The 18,008-nt window shown below is 37.8% G+C and overlaps 1 protein-coding gene across 3 annotated transcripts in view; it reads left to right on the top strand.

Annotated features, from left to right (window-relative positions):
- Nucleotides 1–18,008, top strand: part of CAMK4 (calcium/calmodulin dependent protein kinase IV) — a 230,092-nt gene that overhangs the window by 140,067 nt on the left and 72,017 nt on the right. For all 3 annotated transcript variants that reach the window (XM_032845009.1, XM_032845026.1, XM_032845017.1), the window contains 3 exons: nucleotides 1,565–1,627; nucleotides 3,834–3,916; nucleotides 17,721–17,793. In XM_032845009.1, coding sequence (XP_032700900.1) covers nucleotides 1,565–1,627; nucleotides 3,834–3,916; nucleotides 17,721–17,793 — 219 coding nt within the window. The remainder of the gene's footprint in view (nucleotides 1–1,564; nucleotides 1,628–3,833; nucleotides 3,917–17,720; nucleotides 17,794–18,008) is intronic.

The following is an 18,008-nucleotide window of genomic DNA, read 5'->3' as shown; positions in this document are numbered from 1 at the left end:
ACTGAATGATTCCTCTTATATGAGACATCTCAAATAGTCCAACTCATACAAGTAAACAGTAGAATCATGGTTACTAGTGGAAGAGTGAAGGGGGCAATGGGGAGTTGTTCAAGGGGTATAAAGTTACAATTTTACAAGATGAGTAAGTGCCAGAGATCTGTCATACAACAGAATTCCTATAGTTAACAATAAAGTCTTGTGCATTTAAATATTTAAGGAGGTAGATCTCATTTAAGTGTTCTTAACACAAACACACACACATGGTTTGCGTGCACCCATGTGTGTGCAACACGAAAGCACACAAGAAACTTTTGGAGGTTATGTTGATTACATTGTGGTGATGAAAATATAAGCATATACGTACGTCCAAACTCACCAAATTATATACATTAATTATATGTGGGTTTTTTGGGAACTAATTATACCTCAATAAAACTGGAAAAAGTAATAAAAATAATAATTTTAAAAATAATCTGTATCCAAATTTTCTTCATAACCATCTGCAGAAACTGAACTAGAGTGTGAGGCAAGAACTCTTGGGAGGAGATCTGTCAGCATCATCTGCCTGTGCTAGAAATGCCTCTCTTATTCAAAGATTTCATTTGATACAAATAGAGATTATGCTGAGTGAAATAAGTCAAACAGAGAGAGTCAAGTATCATATGGGTTCACTTACTTGTGGAGCATAAGGAATAACATGGAGGACGTTGGGAGATGGGGAGGAGAAGGGAGTTGGGGAATATTGGAGGGGGAGACAAACCATGAGAGACTGTGGACTCAGAAACAAACTGAGGGTTTTGGAGGGGAGAGGGTAGGGTGTTGGGTAAGCCTGGTGGTGGGTACTGTGGAGGGCACGGATTGCATTGAGCACTGGGTGTGGTGCATAGACAGTGAATTTTGGAACACTGAAAAAAAATAAAATTTAAAACAAACAAACAAAAAAACTAAATAGAATATAAAAAAAGGTTACTGGTAGTGACAGACCCTATCCTCTCTTGCTCTCACAATTTCAAAGAAAAAGCGAATACCTTTTTCTTGGTTATTTGAGCACAATTTCTAGGGAGGACCCTGATTGGGATGACTTGGGTCTGGCGGATAGCCCTGACCCAGTCACAGTGCCCAAGGAAGAGAATTCTGATTGAATTGGCTGGGTTATGTGCCCACCTCTGTGTGAGAAAGGCAGTGAAGTGCCTGACAGCTCCAATGGGTTTGGGACAGGGATTCATAAAAGAAAAGAAGAGGAGGAGACAGGTTGAGATGAACTTGTGCCTTAGTGGTGTGGGTAGTGATTTTTGAAATAGGGCCATGCAAGAGATTTGACAAGTTGGAATCTGCATTTTTAACTAGTTTGACTTTATGTCTGGAGCAGAGAAGAAAGACATACAAGTGAAAAGGGGTGGCCGGGGGGTGGGTAGGAAAGAAACACAAAAAGCTTAAGAATAAGCCTCTCTGCCAATTACCTGATTCACGCAGGTGGTTATTGCTGGTTCTGATTCTCTGCCAAAGTTAAGGCATTTCTAAAGTGGGAGTTTCTTTCAGTTTCTCTTTTTCGTTTTCCTTCTAGGTGGACAAGAAAATTGTAAGAACTGAGATAGGAGTTCTTCTTCGCCTCTCACATCCAAACATTGTAAGTACTTTTTAATCTACTATTTCAAATAATCTTCAAACTTACAGACTGGGATTTTTGTTCTTTGCTGCCCGTGCTGATAATAAGAAGGGGATATTTCTACCACCAATAGGTAGCCACCATGGCCTACCTCCTGTCCTCATCTAACCACATTTTTCATTTCTTTAGCTGAATAAATCTTAAAAATAATACCACACAAAAGAATTTCAAAATGGACAGATCAGCAGTATATACCATCTTTGTTTTCATGCATAAAAGGATAACTAAAAATTGAGGAGTTTTGTTTCACTCTAATAAAACACTGGCCTTTTCCTTTTGTGTGCCTATCTTATTAATATGCCATTGCTGAAAAAGCCTGTGAAGAAAATGCATTGCTTTCCAAAGTCATTTTAGTCTCCCTTGAGAGTATCTACTTCAGAAACAATGTGAAGATTCACATAAATGATGTACTTGAATGGGAAAAATCAAATGTCCTCAAAAGCTCTGCTCTAGGCTGTGTCCAGACAAAGGCATTGAGAGAAAGGTCTGGCAAAAAGCTTTCTTGAGCCAATGAAGTGAAAAGAACAAAATCATTTTCTAGGCCATAACTTGAATTCAGCCAACTACTTAAAGAAAGTATTTTACTCATTTCTTTGAGAAAGCTGTGTTGTCCAGGAGGATGACTAACCTGCAATGCTTACTTGGGCTCCAAGCAAAGTGCTTAAAACTTAAATATGGGTTAACAATGCAGGCAGCTAAAACAGAAAACTTGAATATGGTAGTCTAAATAAATATTTTCTTTATGTTATAATCGGAAGGCAGGCAGTTGCTAGCATTGGTTTAGCTCCTCAGTGATGCCATTCAGAACCTAGATGTCTTCCATCCTCACACTTTCCCTTCATGGTCCTAAATGGCTGCTCTACAGTCTTCACAAGTCTTCAGACCTATACTCTAGAGAGAAAAAAATTGGAAAGGCCACACCAACAGAGTATGAAGAGAAGAGGAGAGGCTTTTCCAGAACTTACAGCAGCAGCAGAATTCTCTTCAGATTTATTGGCCAGAGCTAACCATAAGATCACGGCTCTTCACTGCATGGAGATTGGAAAATCAGGGAACAAAGTTATCATAAATGGCTTAGACCAATCATGATCCGTAATTTGAGGCTAGGTACCTTTCTTCCCTAAACAAAATCTGTTTGCAATAAAATAGGGGGAAGGAGCTTTGGGTAAGTAATAAACAAAATTTACCACATACAATCAATCACCACTTTTACATTATCCATCTTTTTCTTTCAACAAAAAGCCAGTGTGGAATTTTCCTTAAATGTAGATCAGCGCTGGTCACTAGATTCTCTTATATACTGAGGAAAATATCCAGAATTGGATGAGTTATCTGAATGTGATAAAATCCTATTATAGTCAGTCAAATCAATGCCATTACTACTTTTCTGAGGATCTCTTTATCTACCAGCAATTTTTTTGCTGTTGAGAGATACCTTTCCGTACAGACCTTTTTTTCTTTTCTTTTCTTTTAAGATTTTAATTATTTATTTGAGAGAGAGAGAGAATGAGAGAGAGAAAGAGAGCATGAGAAGGGGGAGGGTCAGAGGGAGAAGCAGAGTCCCTGCCAAGCAGGGACCCCAATGTGGGACTCGATCCCAAGGTTCCAAGATCCTGACCTGAATCTAAGGCAGTTGCTTAACAAACTGAGCCACCCAGGCGCCCCAGACTTTTTTGAAGAAGAAGAAGAAAATGCTTTTATTAATCACAACATGAAATTGACATGACAGACTTTAACCTGGTCCCATTCTGCCTCAGATCCCAAATCCAAGTTCCCTTTCTGGAGAAAGAGGCATTTGCATCACTAGGAACCATGACTTTTTCAAATGGTTCAAGAAGTTTTGTTTGCTTGCTTTTGTTTTTTAGTTCTGGAGAAATTCAGAAATTGTGATGTTTTGGCAAAATTTGGAAGTGTTTCTAAGGCAGGTGTCTTTCAACTGTCAAAAGGAAAAATATAAAAACTCGAAAGGACCTTTAAGGAAATGAGGTAACAGATAAAAACAACCAGAGAGTGACAGATGGCTTCTTGTTACAGAATGTGGGAACTTTATTGACAATGATCCAGTATATTACTATTACAAAGAGTGTTGTTTTGGTCATAGCACTAGCTTTTCCTAGAAAGTTGAAAATAAGGAATTTATTATTTATTTTTTAATATCTTTCCCCAGATAAAACTTAAAGAGATATTTGAAAGCCCTACAGAAATCAGTCTGGTCCTAGAACTGGTCACAGGAGGAGAACTGTTTGACAGGTGAGTTGGTCCTAGAAATCTAACCAGAGAGAGGTTTTGCTTCCAGGCACCAAAGAGTATCAAGGGGAAATTTCCCCTGAAGATTTTCATAATGACACATCATGCTACTTGATCAATTCTACTAAAATAAATCATAACAGGAGTACAGAATGGAGAGAGAGTGTTATTTGCTATGATGTGGGTAGGTGAAAATTTGCCTTGCTTAGTGAGTAAAAAAAGAAACACAGTAATATCAGTTTACTTTTGCAAACATTAACTTTCCCAATAAAAGCAGATTTCTGAAGTCATTATAAACTTAAACTAAATGGTAGCATTTTGATGAAAATTATAGGAAGTTAAACACGTAACAGTATTCTCTGTTAGGATTCAAAAGCTCATAAAAATCAATATTCTTCAAATAATTATTTCTAGGCCTACTTTCTCTATTAAGCTGTTTAGAGTTCTCAGATGCAGAGTAAAATGTTCTGTTATTTCCAGGGACAGCCAGTTTTAGTTGTCTGTTCATATGCTCATCACTCAAGGCAGAGTTGGAGGTTGGCAGGAAGTTATGTCTAAAAATTTGATAGAGCATAATATAGGCAAACAATATGTACAAGAGACACAACCTTTTAGTTTTAAGCACAGCCCTTTGCTGTGCTCATTGTGGTAATCAAAAAATAATGGAATTGGAAGAAGGCAAAGTGACTAAGTAGGTATATATTAGAAATAGTTAGAAGCTGTGCACTGATACAAAATTCTTGTTGCTTAAGAATGGGTTAAGAGAGGAGTGGGGTGCAGAGAGAAGACAGGAAAAAAATTGAGGGAATTGCTGATAAAGCCTGAGTGCCTGGAGCACAGTCAATTCTCAGTAAGTGTTTGCTGAATGAATGGGCAATCACTGTAATGAATGGACTCCCAGGAAAAAGATCTGCAGGGGATAGGGTTAGAATGTGTTGGGAAAGGAGTTCTCCTTTCCAACTCTACCTGGTTCAGTTTGCTGCCTGCTTCAAGAGCTTCCAAAGGTATTCATGTTGGTTTTCAAAGGTTCTGTTTGTTTTTAATGTTCCCCAGTACAGATTTGGATCTTCCGATAACAAGGAGTAAAGTGGTCCAGTTTGATTAGAAGTACATATATATCTTCAACAGATATATAATTTTGCTCATATGTACTTTGAAATTTTCTTAGAACAAGTTATGTGAATTATCAGACTTTAAAAATTGTAACATTTTAACTCTATCCATACTTTACAAATAAATGAACCAACTTTAGGAAGTGAATATCAATAGCCTGAAGACTTATACTTCTTGTGGCAGTTGGCGGATAGTTGTTTGGATTCATGATTCTAGAGCCTGACTTAAAGGGAAAATACTTAACCTAGGATTATTGGTTTACCTCTCTGAAACTCAGAATGAATTTGAAGTGGTTCTATGCTACTAAGGAAGCTGAGACACTGACCCACCAGAATAGTCTTGTTCTAAGATCATCACGTTCCCTCGTGCTTAGTGAAGACTCTTCTGCTCTAAATGTTAACAGAATTGGCCGGAAATGGCTTCTTTTTCCACACCTCTATAGCTAACTCTTTCATAAACATATTTCTTCTTTAGACACATTAACAGAGTCAATTTATAGTTAGATCTTGCTGCCTTTGGAGCCATGAGGTCTCTCTAGGGAGAACTAATATTTCTCTGCTAATTATGGTCTATCAGAGAGAAATACCATGTTCTCCAATTTTAAGTAACTGCGGGACAGGAATGTCACACTAATGCCATCATCTACCAGTAGCACTAACTATTTACCTACTTACCTCTATTTGTTCAAATTATTTTGGAAGCAAGTCTCTGTCCCTCTCCAACCTTTTTTTCATGAAAAGATTCTGGTTCTCTCATCTCATAGTCTGATTGATGTGATAGGAAAGAGTTAATTTAGCTCTAGAAAAAAATGAAAAAACTAAATATTGTTGATCAATTTCATTTACAGAGATAAATGGATGAAATATTCAGGCTTAAGAGATGACATCTAAAGAGTGGCAGACAGCCAGTAAAGCACTCAATCACTTATAAACTCTTAGCAGTCTTAGATCATAGACTCTTCCCCCCCCCTCCAAATGTTGTTGTCCATATATCTGTTGCCATATCTGAGATGAACTTGGTTTCTCCATTAGGTTACTTAATTCTATAGTCATCTTTAAAACTGTGTCAAGCCTAAAATATATCCTACATTATTATCCATGTATTGCTTTCTTTTTTGAGAGTTAAAAATCATAATATGGTCTCCTTTTCCTATACTTAGGTCAAAACCAAATTCATTTAATTTTGATGATCAAAATTCATTCCTGTTCTAGTGATGATGTTAATAGTTTCTAATGAATGAACTAATGGAGCAATTAATGAAGAAATAATTATGTTAGTCCATTATAGTCAAAAGTTATATTTATTAGCAAAAATTCTATTCCATGATGCTCCTAGAAAATTAAGCATAGTAAATCCAAGTGGAATCTGCTGTTACATGTTAAATATGAATAGTAAATTGCATAGGACAATTGATGAACATTTTTGGAGTAAAGTCAGTGATTTTTTTGTGTTCAAGAAAATCTCCCCAGGGACGCCTGGGTGGCTCAGTGGGTTAAGCCTCTGCCTTCGGCTCAGGTCATGATCTCAGGGTCCTGGGATCGAGCCCCGCATCAGGCTCTCTGCTCAGTAGGGAGCCTGCTTCCTCCTCTCTCTCTGCCTGCCTCTCTGCCTGCTTGTGATCTCTCTCTGTCAAAATAAATGAATAAAATCTTTAAAAAAAAAAAAAAGAAAATCTCCCCAAAAGCCCTTTATGAAGTTATGGTATCATGGGAAAAAGAAAGCTCTAGAGGTTTTCTGTTTCATCCTTCTCAATCTCCTCATAATTCTGAGAAATACGTTGTATTTTTAAGTGGACACAATGTGAGGTTGTTTGCTTTTAAGAGTAAGTTTTCAATTTTTTCCAGAAAATGATTATATCTTAAAACAGCTAATTTAGCAGTATCCTTACACTCATCTGACCAAATTTTTGAAGAGGTATTTTTTCTCCTGATTTTTGTCTGACTCCAGTATCAGAATATATTATGGATTTTTAAATTGTCTTTTTTCTGTTTTCTCCTTGGGTTTTTACTTGCCTGATTATGCTTGTTCAAATGCCAAACATTATGTATAAAAGATTTTGGAATATGAGGCTTTAAATGTTGTAACCTTCCAAAAAAGCAGATTTTCTTTTGCAGGCAGTTAAGGTAAGGAGCAGATCACTTTAATCCAATCACATATTGGGTTGATTCAAAGCTGGGCTTCCTGAAGGCAGATCTATTTCTTGTCAACTCTTACTCATAGGTTTTTGCTCTTTAAGGGTTCCAGTTTAAGTCAGGAGATTGTTCCAGGGCCCCCTTTCTTGACAGACCCTAAATGCCAACTTCTGTTCCCTCCATCCTGTGAGATGGCCAGAAGCTTTGTTCATCTTCTCAGTTAGCTACTAATGTCAAGTCAGTAAATGCACCAGTAAATGCCTTTAAAGGGAAAGCAGAGGCATCCGATGTTAGATTTGCTTTGCAGGTTTTTCTTCTCTCCTGGATCTTGGTTCCTGAAGCCTTCACCTCCTTGGGAACTCTCTGATATCTTCAAATATATTCCTTAAAAATATGTTATTTAGCTTATCTTCATTGTGCTTTCCTGGAGGCTTATTTACCTCACTGTTGCTGAGAACAAAAAATCAATGTATTTGGTTTTAAAGGTCTTTCCCAGACACTAGTGTGTTTTCCTCTTTTACATTAACCCTTTGGGGTAAGGAGGATGAAAAAGCGTTGTCCCCGCTTTACAATACAGCAACTGAGAATGAGGAAGGGTAAATGATCTTCTTAAATCTGGAAGTCAGACTATCTTCTGGTCTAGCTCTGCTTCCTCATGTGACCTCACTGTCTTTCTTATTAAATCCAGTTAGTCCCTTTCAAATCATTTCCAAGAAAGTAAACTATTATTTATTTATGGAGAATCCATACTGCATTTGTTGGTCCTATGCAAAGCTATATATGTATCCCCACTCAATCACTCTTCAAGTGTTTTGAGGTATTATTCTATTTTTTTTTTCAAGAGAATAAACTGAAGAAATTAAGTCATAAAGTCAATCTTGAAATTCATGTCTATTTGACTAAAAACTTCTTTTTTTTTCAGTTTTCCAAACTGAAAATATTCTTTTTGGAAACTATAAGTGGTCAATGAGCAAGAGAAGTAGTGGTTACATTTGGAACTATGCATTTAGCCTATTAATCACCTGATGGAGCCCTAGTATATCAATCCATATAGTCATCTTTACTTCAGCATTTCATGGCTTTTACTATTGGTGGAAATAGAATTTTCAGGACATTGTCGTTAGAAAAAATTCCAGAAACGGAACTTAGGGTTTTTGCTTGCCCAGTCTCCATAGAGTTGTGCCATGGTTGGTACTGAGATTAACCAAACTCAGAATACATATGAATTTATAAAGACTCTTGTGTCAAAAATTGGTCATTGATGTACTTGTTTATTTTTTTTAAGATTTTATTTATTTATTCAAGAGAGAGAACATGAGAGGGGGAGGGTCAGAGGGAGAAACAGACTCCCTGTTGAGAAGGGAGCCTGATACGGGACTCGATCCTGGGACTCCAGGATCATAACCTGAGCTGAAGGCAGCTGCTGAACCAACTGAGCCACCCAGGTGCCATGATGTATTTGTTTAAAGTGAAGATCTGTGAAATCCGGTTGTCTAAGAAGGATAATTAGTCACTATAACAAGGGCATTTTTTTCCCATTTTATTTCTTTTCAGTGTTCCATCATTCATTGTTTATGCACCACACCCAGTGCTCCATGCAATACATGCCCTCCTTAATACCCACCACCAGGCTCACCCAACCCCCCACCCCCCCTTCCCTCCAAAACCCTCAGTCTGTTTCTCAGAGTCCACAGTCTCTCATGGTTTGTCTCCCCCTCCAGTTTCCCCCAACTCACTTCTATGAGGGCCATTTTTGAGAGCCTATTAGTGTCCTGGCAATGGCGGAGCGTTTTACTAACCATGATCTCATCTAATCCTCACAGCGACACATGTACAAGGTAGGCTTTGATATATACATTTTATAGATCAAATAATGAGGATCAGAGAGGTCCATTAACTACTGTTAGGTCACTCAGCTTATATTGGATCTAGAACAACAATTAAATGAGATTGGACTCAAGTATGTCAGACTCCAAAGCATATGATTATTCTACCATGTTATGCTGCTGCTATGTAAGCAAATGCAAATACTCTTAATACTTAAAAATAAAACTTCAAATTAGTAATGTAACATTTTATCTTACTTGAGTGTTGACTTAACTTATTAATATGTATATAATTGTTTTTCAACCATTGAAATCTTAAATACATCTTCTCTTTATGCAGTTTTTTCTGACTATATGTGAAGAAAACGTATACTTTGATTTGGACTAAATTTATAGTCTTTCTAGAAGCTGGGCTATAAAGGGAAGGATAAAAGTGAGGTAGTAGTAGGAGACAGAGGATAATTGGAGGCTTATTAAATATTTTAAGCTGCCACACTGGGAACACATTAATTTGTTGGTAGGAAGGAGCCCACAAGCTGGAAAGGTAGAAACATCTATGTGGGAAGGACTTATATTTGGAACAATATCCCAGGGAAGACAGAATAAGATTTGGAATCAGATGAAAGGATTTCTTTAAAATAGAAAAGTTTCTCTCTTCTTCAGAAGCAGAAAGAATCAAGAGACAGAGAAGGCTCAAAAGACCTAGAGTAGTCACAACAATGTTGCAAAAGAAGAACAAGGTCAGAGGACTTACTGTTGGGGCTGGGATAATTCTGCTCTACTTACAAACTAGTAAGTAAGTTGGCCTGTTACACTTTCATGGGTGTTGGAAAAAGATATGAGTCTCCTGGATCAGAAATAAAGGACTTGACTACTCACGGCACAACAAGCATTATGGGCATCACCAAGTTTGTGTCATTTCCCTTTACCCTACAGATTCCACGGGGGGGCGGCACAGCAGGCTTGGGTGGATGCCTGCACATAGAGGGGCTGTGTTCTAGGGGAGAAAATAACTGTATATAAACCGGCAAATGAAGAAACAAAATGTACAATTCTATTCATCCATGAAAGGAGTGTTTCTTTGATATGGCTGAACCTCAAAAACATCATGCTAAGTAAAAACAAACAAACAAACAGGAAAGACTACATCAAAATCAGGCTCCCTGATTTTGTGCCCAAAGGACTGTGTTTATGTCCCAGTTATAGCATGTATCATCCCCACATGAAGACTTATGCCAAATCTGTGGCCAGCTTTAGCAAATACAAAGTACCATATGATATGTCTTTCATGTACTGATTCTTATTTTTATTTCTTTTTTAGTTCCTTGTCCTCATTTATTTATGTATTTTTTGTCTAGAGATATTGTGGTTGCCTCTACAAGCCCTAACATACCTTTGGGAGATGACGATAGTATTGAAACATAGTTTTAGGGTCCATATCGCATTTTTACTTTCCCTCTTCTACACCAGGAGCCCCTTGAAGGTGAAGGCAATGTGCTCTGGTTAGCGTAGAAGTAGTAGTGAGAAGGGAATAAAGGTGGGTGGTGAAGCCCCGGGGCCTTACAAGACAGAAATGGCTTCAGGGAGGAATAGAATCTTTGAGCTGAATTTTAAGTGAGAAATCAGAAGTTAGCAGGTAAAGGGTAGCGGGAAGGGTAAAGGGATATCCAAAAGCAGAGCACTTTGGCGGGATTAAAAATGAGTACCTTAGTGTCCACTTTAGAAGCTGTTTTAGAAAGAAAACAAGCAGTTGCTAGATATTTTGTCAAATAAATGACTGAATAAACTCTGTGCTCTTGGACAATTTATATTACATCTTTGAGTCAGGCTTTTCTTTTACATTATAAAAGAATTGGGCCAGGGCTCCCTTAGGCCCATTCCCAGGTCTCCAGTTTGATTCGACCTCCCCTTTCTCCTGTACCATCATCTCCCTGACCAGCACTCACAACTCCCTCACTCTCTCCGTAGCTTTCAAATTTAACAGTGTCTTTGAAATAATATCTTTGAAACTATTTTTTTAAGCATATGAATTTAACACTCTTTAGGAGACTTCTCAGAAAAAGCATCAATATAGACAAAAATGCCATCAACGAAATGTGAAAAAGCAGTGAATGAAGCTTATAAAGGATTGATAGATTGACACAAGGTACAGCAGAATTCATTTTAACATATATAACAGCAGATTGATGTACTGGCAACCCTTAAGACTTGCTTCCTGAAACTCCTATCTGGGGCTTTTACCCTATGTCATTTGATCTTTCGGTACACATTGTCTTCAGACCAGTCTCTTTCTCACAAAACCTACAGTCATCTAATAGTACCTCCATTTGAGAAAAAGCTGTCATTAATGGGGAGAGCAGTAGAGATCCTAATCTATGTGCCAGGAAATCTGAGGGCCTCAGGATATGATCAGATTAGAGCTCTTCAACTGCATCATCACTGGTGCTAACTGCCAGGCTGGAGATGTGTTCAATTCAATTTGCAGCAATTAAGGTGACAGCAACAAATGCACAAATGTCATATTTCCAAGCAGGTCCATGGAGAGAAATAGGCATTGTCTGTGCTTCTTCACCCTGCAATTTTAAAATGATGAGAAGGAAAACAGTTCCAACAGGGGGGAAGAGGAGCATGTGCTCCCACACACCCAGCAGTGGCAATAAAAGTCTCTGTTTAGGACGAAAGTCCTGTGGAAGTCAGAGAATCAGCCTGGGAACACATCCCCAGTGTATTATATTTCCTTCCCAGATCTCTAGATGGCAGTTAGGCCTGTTAGTGACTGAGGGGCCTGTGCAAAGGTCAGAGAGAGCTCAGCGTAGCTTTTTGGGTCCTGTTGTGATTAAAAAATCCTAGAAGAGATTTTGTTTTTAGCCCTGGGTCTTCTAGCCCAGTTCACAGTAGAATGATGAGAAATTTTGCTGCATAGCAGCAAACGTCATGGCCCTGGGCCTTTGAAAACAATCTTAAGATGCTGGTTACATCTTAACTGCTTTCTTATTATTTTATAGAGCATGAAAAAGAAATTAGTTTGCTAAATCTGAGGAGAAATAGAGCAATAAGTATGTTTAAGTATAAAAACCAAAAATATCAACCAAAATTATCCTATTTCTACAACTCTAAAACCCTTGCAATGATTGAATATTTCATTGCTCCTAAAAGTTGAACACATTAGTATATTTTGTGTCAAGCTATTAAACCCTTGGTGTTATGTACATGGCAACTTGTTTTTTTTTTTAAATTCCAGCTAAATTTTGCATAAAAATTCTGTGTTGCCTCATGAAAGAAATGCTGTATTTTGCTGAATTTGAATCATTTTTATTTTATTTAAAATAAGTTTCTAAAAAGATCATGTTATTACAGTAATATCTAGTTACTAACTCTGAATGTATTCGTTTTTTTGTTTTTTTTTTTATTTGAGAGAGAGACAAAGTAAGAGAGCATGAGAGGGGAGGTCGGAGGGAGAAGCAGACTCCCCATGGAGCTGGGAGCCTGGTGTGGGACTCGATCCCAGGACTCTGGGGTCATGACCTGAGCTGAAGGCAGACGCCCAACCAACTGAGCCACCCAGGGGATCCTCTGAATGTATTCCTAAGACCAACAATAACATTTCTATGTGTTGCATTTTGCTTTGGGAAGCATCTTTATGGTAGCTCTCCCTCTGGATTGATAGCCAGTGGACTTGTAATGAGCATCACTTCCCAGTCCAGTGCTCTGTTCCCCATGAGAAGGAACACAGGCAAAGGAGCTGCTCATATGTCCACAGTCTGAAATTTCTCTGGCACCTATTCAGTTGGCAGTTAGTATTGATTCTACAAATATTTACTGACTGCCTACTATGAGCGGGGCTTGGAGCTAGGTCCTATGGGTGATGGAAACAACAATCTAGTGAGAAGGCTAAGAATTTTCCCACAATAACCTGCAGAAGGCATTGGCCAAACACACATACTATAGTCATGCCCACATGAAAAAGATTGCAAGACTTCATTTTCCTTTGCTTGATCACTAATGTCTTCACTTACAGTCTTAGCTGTAGATTATAAACCTGCATTTGCAACTTGAGAAGTTCTCTGTTATTGACTGACCTTTCTAGTCAGCCATAAATGGCCTAGGTGGCAGCTCAACTGGTAGAATACTTAAAGTTGAATATCCGGGTTCCAGCAACCTAACTCTGTAACACTCTGATGAACATATCAACTGGGAACAAAAATTCCTTTGAGCAGGAGCCTAGAAGAGGCGTGGTTAAGTTCTAAAAGTAGGGCCATGTTGTGGCAAGCTGAGTTCATGTGGATTGGGTGGGGAAGGCACTTGCATTCTGTACTCCTGTCCCATATATCTACTCTAGAGACATTTCTGACAACAGAATTTATAAATCCTTTGGCTGTACAAACCTTAGTATAACATGTATTACATCTATGGTGATGTTTTTGTTAATAACTTTTGTACTGTCTGTAGTCTCATCTGGGGCAGGACCCAAATCTTAGAATTTTTAAACTTTAAAAAAAAATATTTTATTTATTTATTTGTCAGGAAGAGAGAGAGCACAAGCAGGGGGAACAGCAGGCAGAGGGAGAAGCAGGCTCCCCACTGTGCAGGGAGCCCAAGGCAGGACTTGATCCCAGGACTCTGAGATCATGACCTGAGCCCCAGGCAGACACTTAACCAACTGAGCCACGCAGGCGCCCCACAAATCTTATTCTTTACTGATTCAGCCAATAGCTAGCTCACAGAAATATTGGTTATGACTATGCCCTCCGCTGTCTCTAATTCTCACTATAGTGTTGGTCCTTTTTCTTAGAACAATCTCCTTCCTCTCCAGTCTCTACTCTTCCATATCTATCCCACTCCCAGCCCCTACCCTTTCTGCAACTAGAAAAATTTTATGTACCCTTGAGGTCTGAGCTGAGATATAGCTACCTCTGGAATCCTTTTCCCACCCTAAACAGCCTCCAGAATAGATCACTGGCCCTCTCTACAAGCTCTCAGGTCATTTTCTAATATCTCTGCCACAGCATTCAACACAGTATGTCAATTGTTGTCTGTCTGCTTATACCAAGAGAAACCCCGTAAGTGCAGAGGTTGTGTCTGGTTCATTTCTAAATGCCCAGCATGTAACAGTCATTCCATAATATTTACTAAATAGATGAATGAATGGACATATCTGTTAGAATGTATCCTTTTTATTAGCTGGATGAAATATTTTACTAACTTAACTTATATTGTGGAAAATTAGTGAGATTTCCATTAACCATTCTTACACCTACTACTCTTCCCTCTATCCCACCTAAAAATAGGTCCCCCCAAAATTCACTCCTTTACCCAGCCAGTCCCTAGACATACACATAAGGTCACATTCTGAACATAAGCACTTAACTCTAAGATATACCCAAATGAAAATGCATAAACATCATATTTAGGCCAAAGCTTGAGAAATCATAATAAATCAGAATATAAGGAGGAATCTCTAGTGTGTGAGGCACTGCCCCTCTAAGAGGTAGGGACGTTCATAAGAACCCCTGTATTTAACAGACAAGGAGGATTTCTCATCAGAGATGCTGCACGTGGTTGTGCAAATTGGCTCTGTACAACCCCAAGGAGTAGTGCTTATGTAGACTAAGCCATGAGGAGCACCCCTAGAGGGGCACCACAAAGCAGTTGTAATAAAACTCTAGCCTTGGTGAGTGGCCATGGGGAAAATCCACACTGTTTTTTTGCAGGCCAGAAGTAACTGATTTTATCCTCTTCTGGGGAGAATGGGAGGTGGAAAGAAAGTTAACCATTGGCCATTCCTTCCCATCATTTTTCTAACAACTCCCCTCCTTTAAAAGGACTGGGGAAAGCCAAGCTGCTGAGAGTGCAGGTGCCACACACAAAGGAGACATTAATTACATTTGAGTTGGTTGATGGATGTACTGCAAAATCCACACTTAGAACAAAATGCAGAAGACGATGTAGTTGTAACCAAAGTTCTCAACCTACCCTGACACAGTAGTCCTTCTTTTCCTCTTCTCTCATGCTTAATTTTAAAATGTTCAGAAAGTACAGTACAAGTAATTTCTTTTAATTAAATGTTTAGTAAGTCCTCTACTTAACTTAATCATGAATTGGAAGAATTTGTAATCTTGAAACATTGTATGAAAACTGATTTTCAAAAACTAATTAATAATGATTCCCTGAATACTATAACCTACTTTCACATTTTATTTGAAATGTGGTTCATAACAAGTATTCAATAAATAAAAAGGTGAGGAAGGATATTCCATCTTTCATATTTTGAAAAGATAATGAGTTGGTGTTTCTTGACAATGTTCTGAATAATTGAATGGAAAAAATAATTGAAATTTTTGCATCGATATAATTTTTTTGAATCTTGATTATTATGGTTGTTAAGGTATCTTCTTATATATTATTTTATATCTTTTTTTTCTGCTTTTCCTCATCATCCATCCCCTATTTTGGAAAGATTCTATAGATTTTTAATTCCAGCTTCTAATACCAACTACTTCAAGAACTTATAACTTCTTACCACAACATTAAAAAAAAAGAATGGAAGATAATTTCTAAAAAATAAATGTGCTATTTAAGATATTAACACTCTAAAAAATTTCAATGCAAAGCTATAAAAAATGTTCAAGTTTGACTCTTACATGTTTTGAATTGACCTTTGTCAGACTTTTCACAATAAACCTTTTGTCAGCTGAAAACATCTTATGCAAGTTGGTAATCTTTGGTGTTATCAAAAATGTGTTTTCTCTTGAAATTTTGGGAAGAAAGAAACAGCAACAGTGTGGTTTTCCAGTCTTCTGAAGTATCCCTATATAGGACAGAAAAAACAAAAATTTATAGACAATATCTATAACAAAACCAGGTGACAAGGCTTCCCCATGAAGCCTAGAAAACATGTGAATGAGGACAAGCTAATAATGATTGCAAGAGCTTCATGGTATTAGCATCTATGTTAGAGGATGCAAGAAGACACTGATGAACCTAAGAATAGGAGAACACTCAAATCTCCAAAGCCTCCAAATCATTGGGAAGCAGAATGGGCCAATATAAGAACAGCTGAAATTGTGAGAGCTTTTTGCCATCCAAATTTCTGAGAAGCACAAGGGCTGCACCCACAATAAGGTCTGAAGAAACTAATGCAGTTAAGGCCCTATGAACTCCTGAAACTAATATCTGAAGCCGCCTTGTGTACATTAGGAGAAACTGCTGAAAAGAGACTCCAATAACCAGAGCAGAGATGTGTAGAGGCAAGGGAATGAAGTTTCACATAGAAGAGAAGAGATCTCAGAAAGTATGAGGTCATAATTTTGAATGCTTCATGAAAACAATCAGTCAAGGGCCATGAAACTAGAAAAGATAGCCTGACCCATCACTCTATCAAAATGGTTAAGAAAACCAACTTTGCTTAAAAATAAGCAACAACAGACAGGTGTCTCCATTAATTGCAATAAAAATGATTATAAGAGCATAGAAAATCAGCATGTCAGGATGATATGCCCACAAAACAGATAAAAGTATAACATGATCTACAGAAAATTAAAGTTAACATTACTTAATACTAAAATTAAGAAATTCATAGAAGAACAATATAAATCAAAAGTAGAAAAACTCACGATACATATAATTGCACACCCCAAAAAAAGAAAACCAAAGTGATGGAAGAAAACACATACAAAGCATTCTAATTCAGGAAAACATTCCCGGAATTAAAATGGAAAAGATTTAAGTTAAAATAAAGATTCCTTAAAGGAAAAGAAACTTTCCTCGTCCAGATCCATGCAAAAAGAGCAAGTCATTTCTTTAGAATAGAAAGCCAGCTGGAGAGGGGCACCTGGGTGGCTCAGTGGGTTAAAGCCTCTGCCTTTGGCTCAGGTCATGATCCCAGGGTCCTGGGATAGAGCCCCACATCAGGCTCTCTGCTCAGCAGGGAGCCTGCTTCCCCCTCTCTCTCTGCCTACTTGTGAAATCTGTCAAATGAATAAATAAAATCTTAAAAAAAAAAAAAAAAGCCAGCTGGAGAAAGAGGAGAGGGGTGGGAGAAGGAGGGAGAAGCAAGGAGCTCCAGGTAAAAGGAAGATAAGAGAAAGAAGTACTAGTCAAACTATATGGACCTTATTTGGATATGTATTCAAACAAACAGATTTCAAAAACATGTCCAAGACAGTTGGAAATCTGAAACACTGTATATTTGAAAATATTAAGGAATTATAATTTATAGGTATGATAATGGCATTATAGTTATGAGTCTTAAAAAGTCCTTTATACTTTTAGAGACAACACCTTACTTATGAATGAAATTATGTGATGCCAAATATTTGCTTTATGATAAAAAAAGAGGATGGGAAATAATTGATTGGATAGATAAAACAACACTGGCCAGGAGTTAATAATCATTGAAGCTGTGTAAAAATTACAAGGGATGTTTCATGGTGTGTTGTCTACTTGGTATATATTTAACACGATTCTCAATACAGAGTTTCAAAAGATTTTTTTTCTCTTGTCCTCAAACAGGATGGACAGTTCAAGCCTAGGCAAAATAAATGTGTTTCATTTTCCTAAAGAGACCCAAGATTGCTAGAGTATCAGTTTATGGAAATATTTCCCCTGGTGTTATGCTGACATGTTGCGATTGTTCAGATGCATCTTCCTTAACATTAATTCAGTTAACTTCTTTAAAAAAAAATCCACTCCCCTGAACCCATGTGTCTGAGAAGGATTTCCTGGTTTTCTTTTTAGGATTGTGGAGAAGGGGTATTATAGTGAACGAGATGCTGCAGACGCTGTTAAACAAATCCTGGAGGCAGTTGCCGTAAGTATGAATTGACAGCAGTAGTGTAATGCTTGGTAATCTTTTCTTTGTACAGAATCGTCCCTTAACAAGTGCATGTCTGTAACCAGCCATAACATTTACAGCAAAACAGTAAGAAATGCTTTGTAAGCCTTAATTAAAGGAAATAACCTACCTGTCTTTCCAATTCCTGTCCTGTGATACCAGCCTCCACGTGAGCTGTCAGATTGTTCTCA

Source organism: Lontra canadensis, unplaced genomic scaffold (assembly GCF_010015895.1).
Source record: "Lontra canadensis isolate GAN:19392208 unplaced genomic scaffold, GSC_riverotter_1.0 scaffold4, whole genome shotgun sequence".
Lineage (NCBI taxonomy): Eukaryota > Metazoa > Chordata > Mammalia > Carnivora > Mustelidae > Lontra > Lontra canadensis.
Note: the sequence above shows the minus strand (reverse complement) of the source record. Positions and strands in the feature narration are given on the sequence as shown.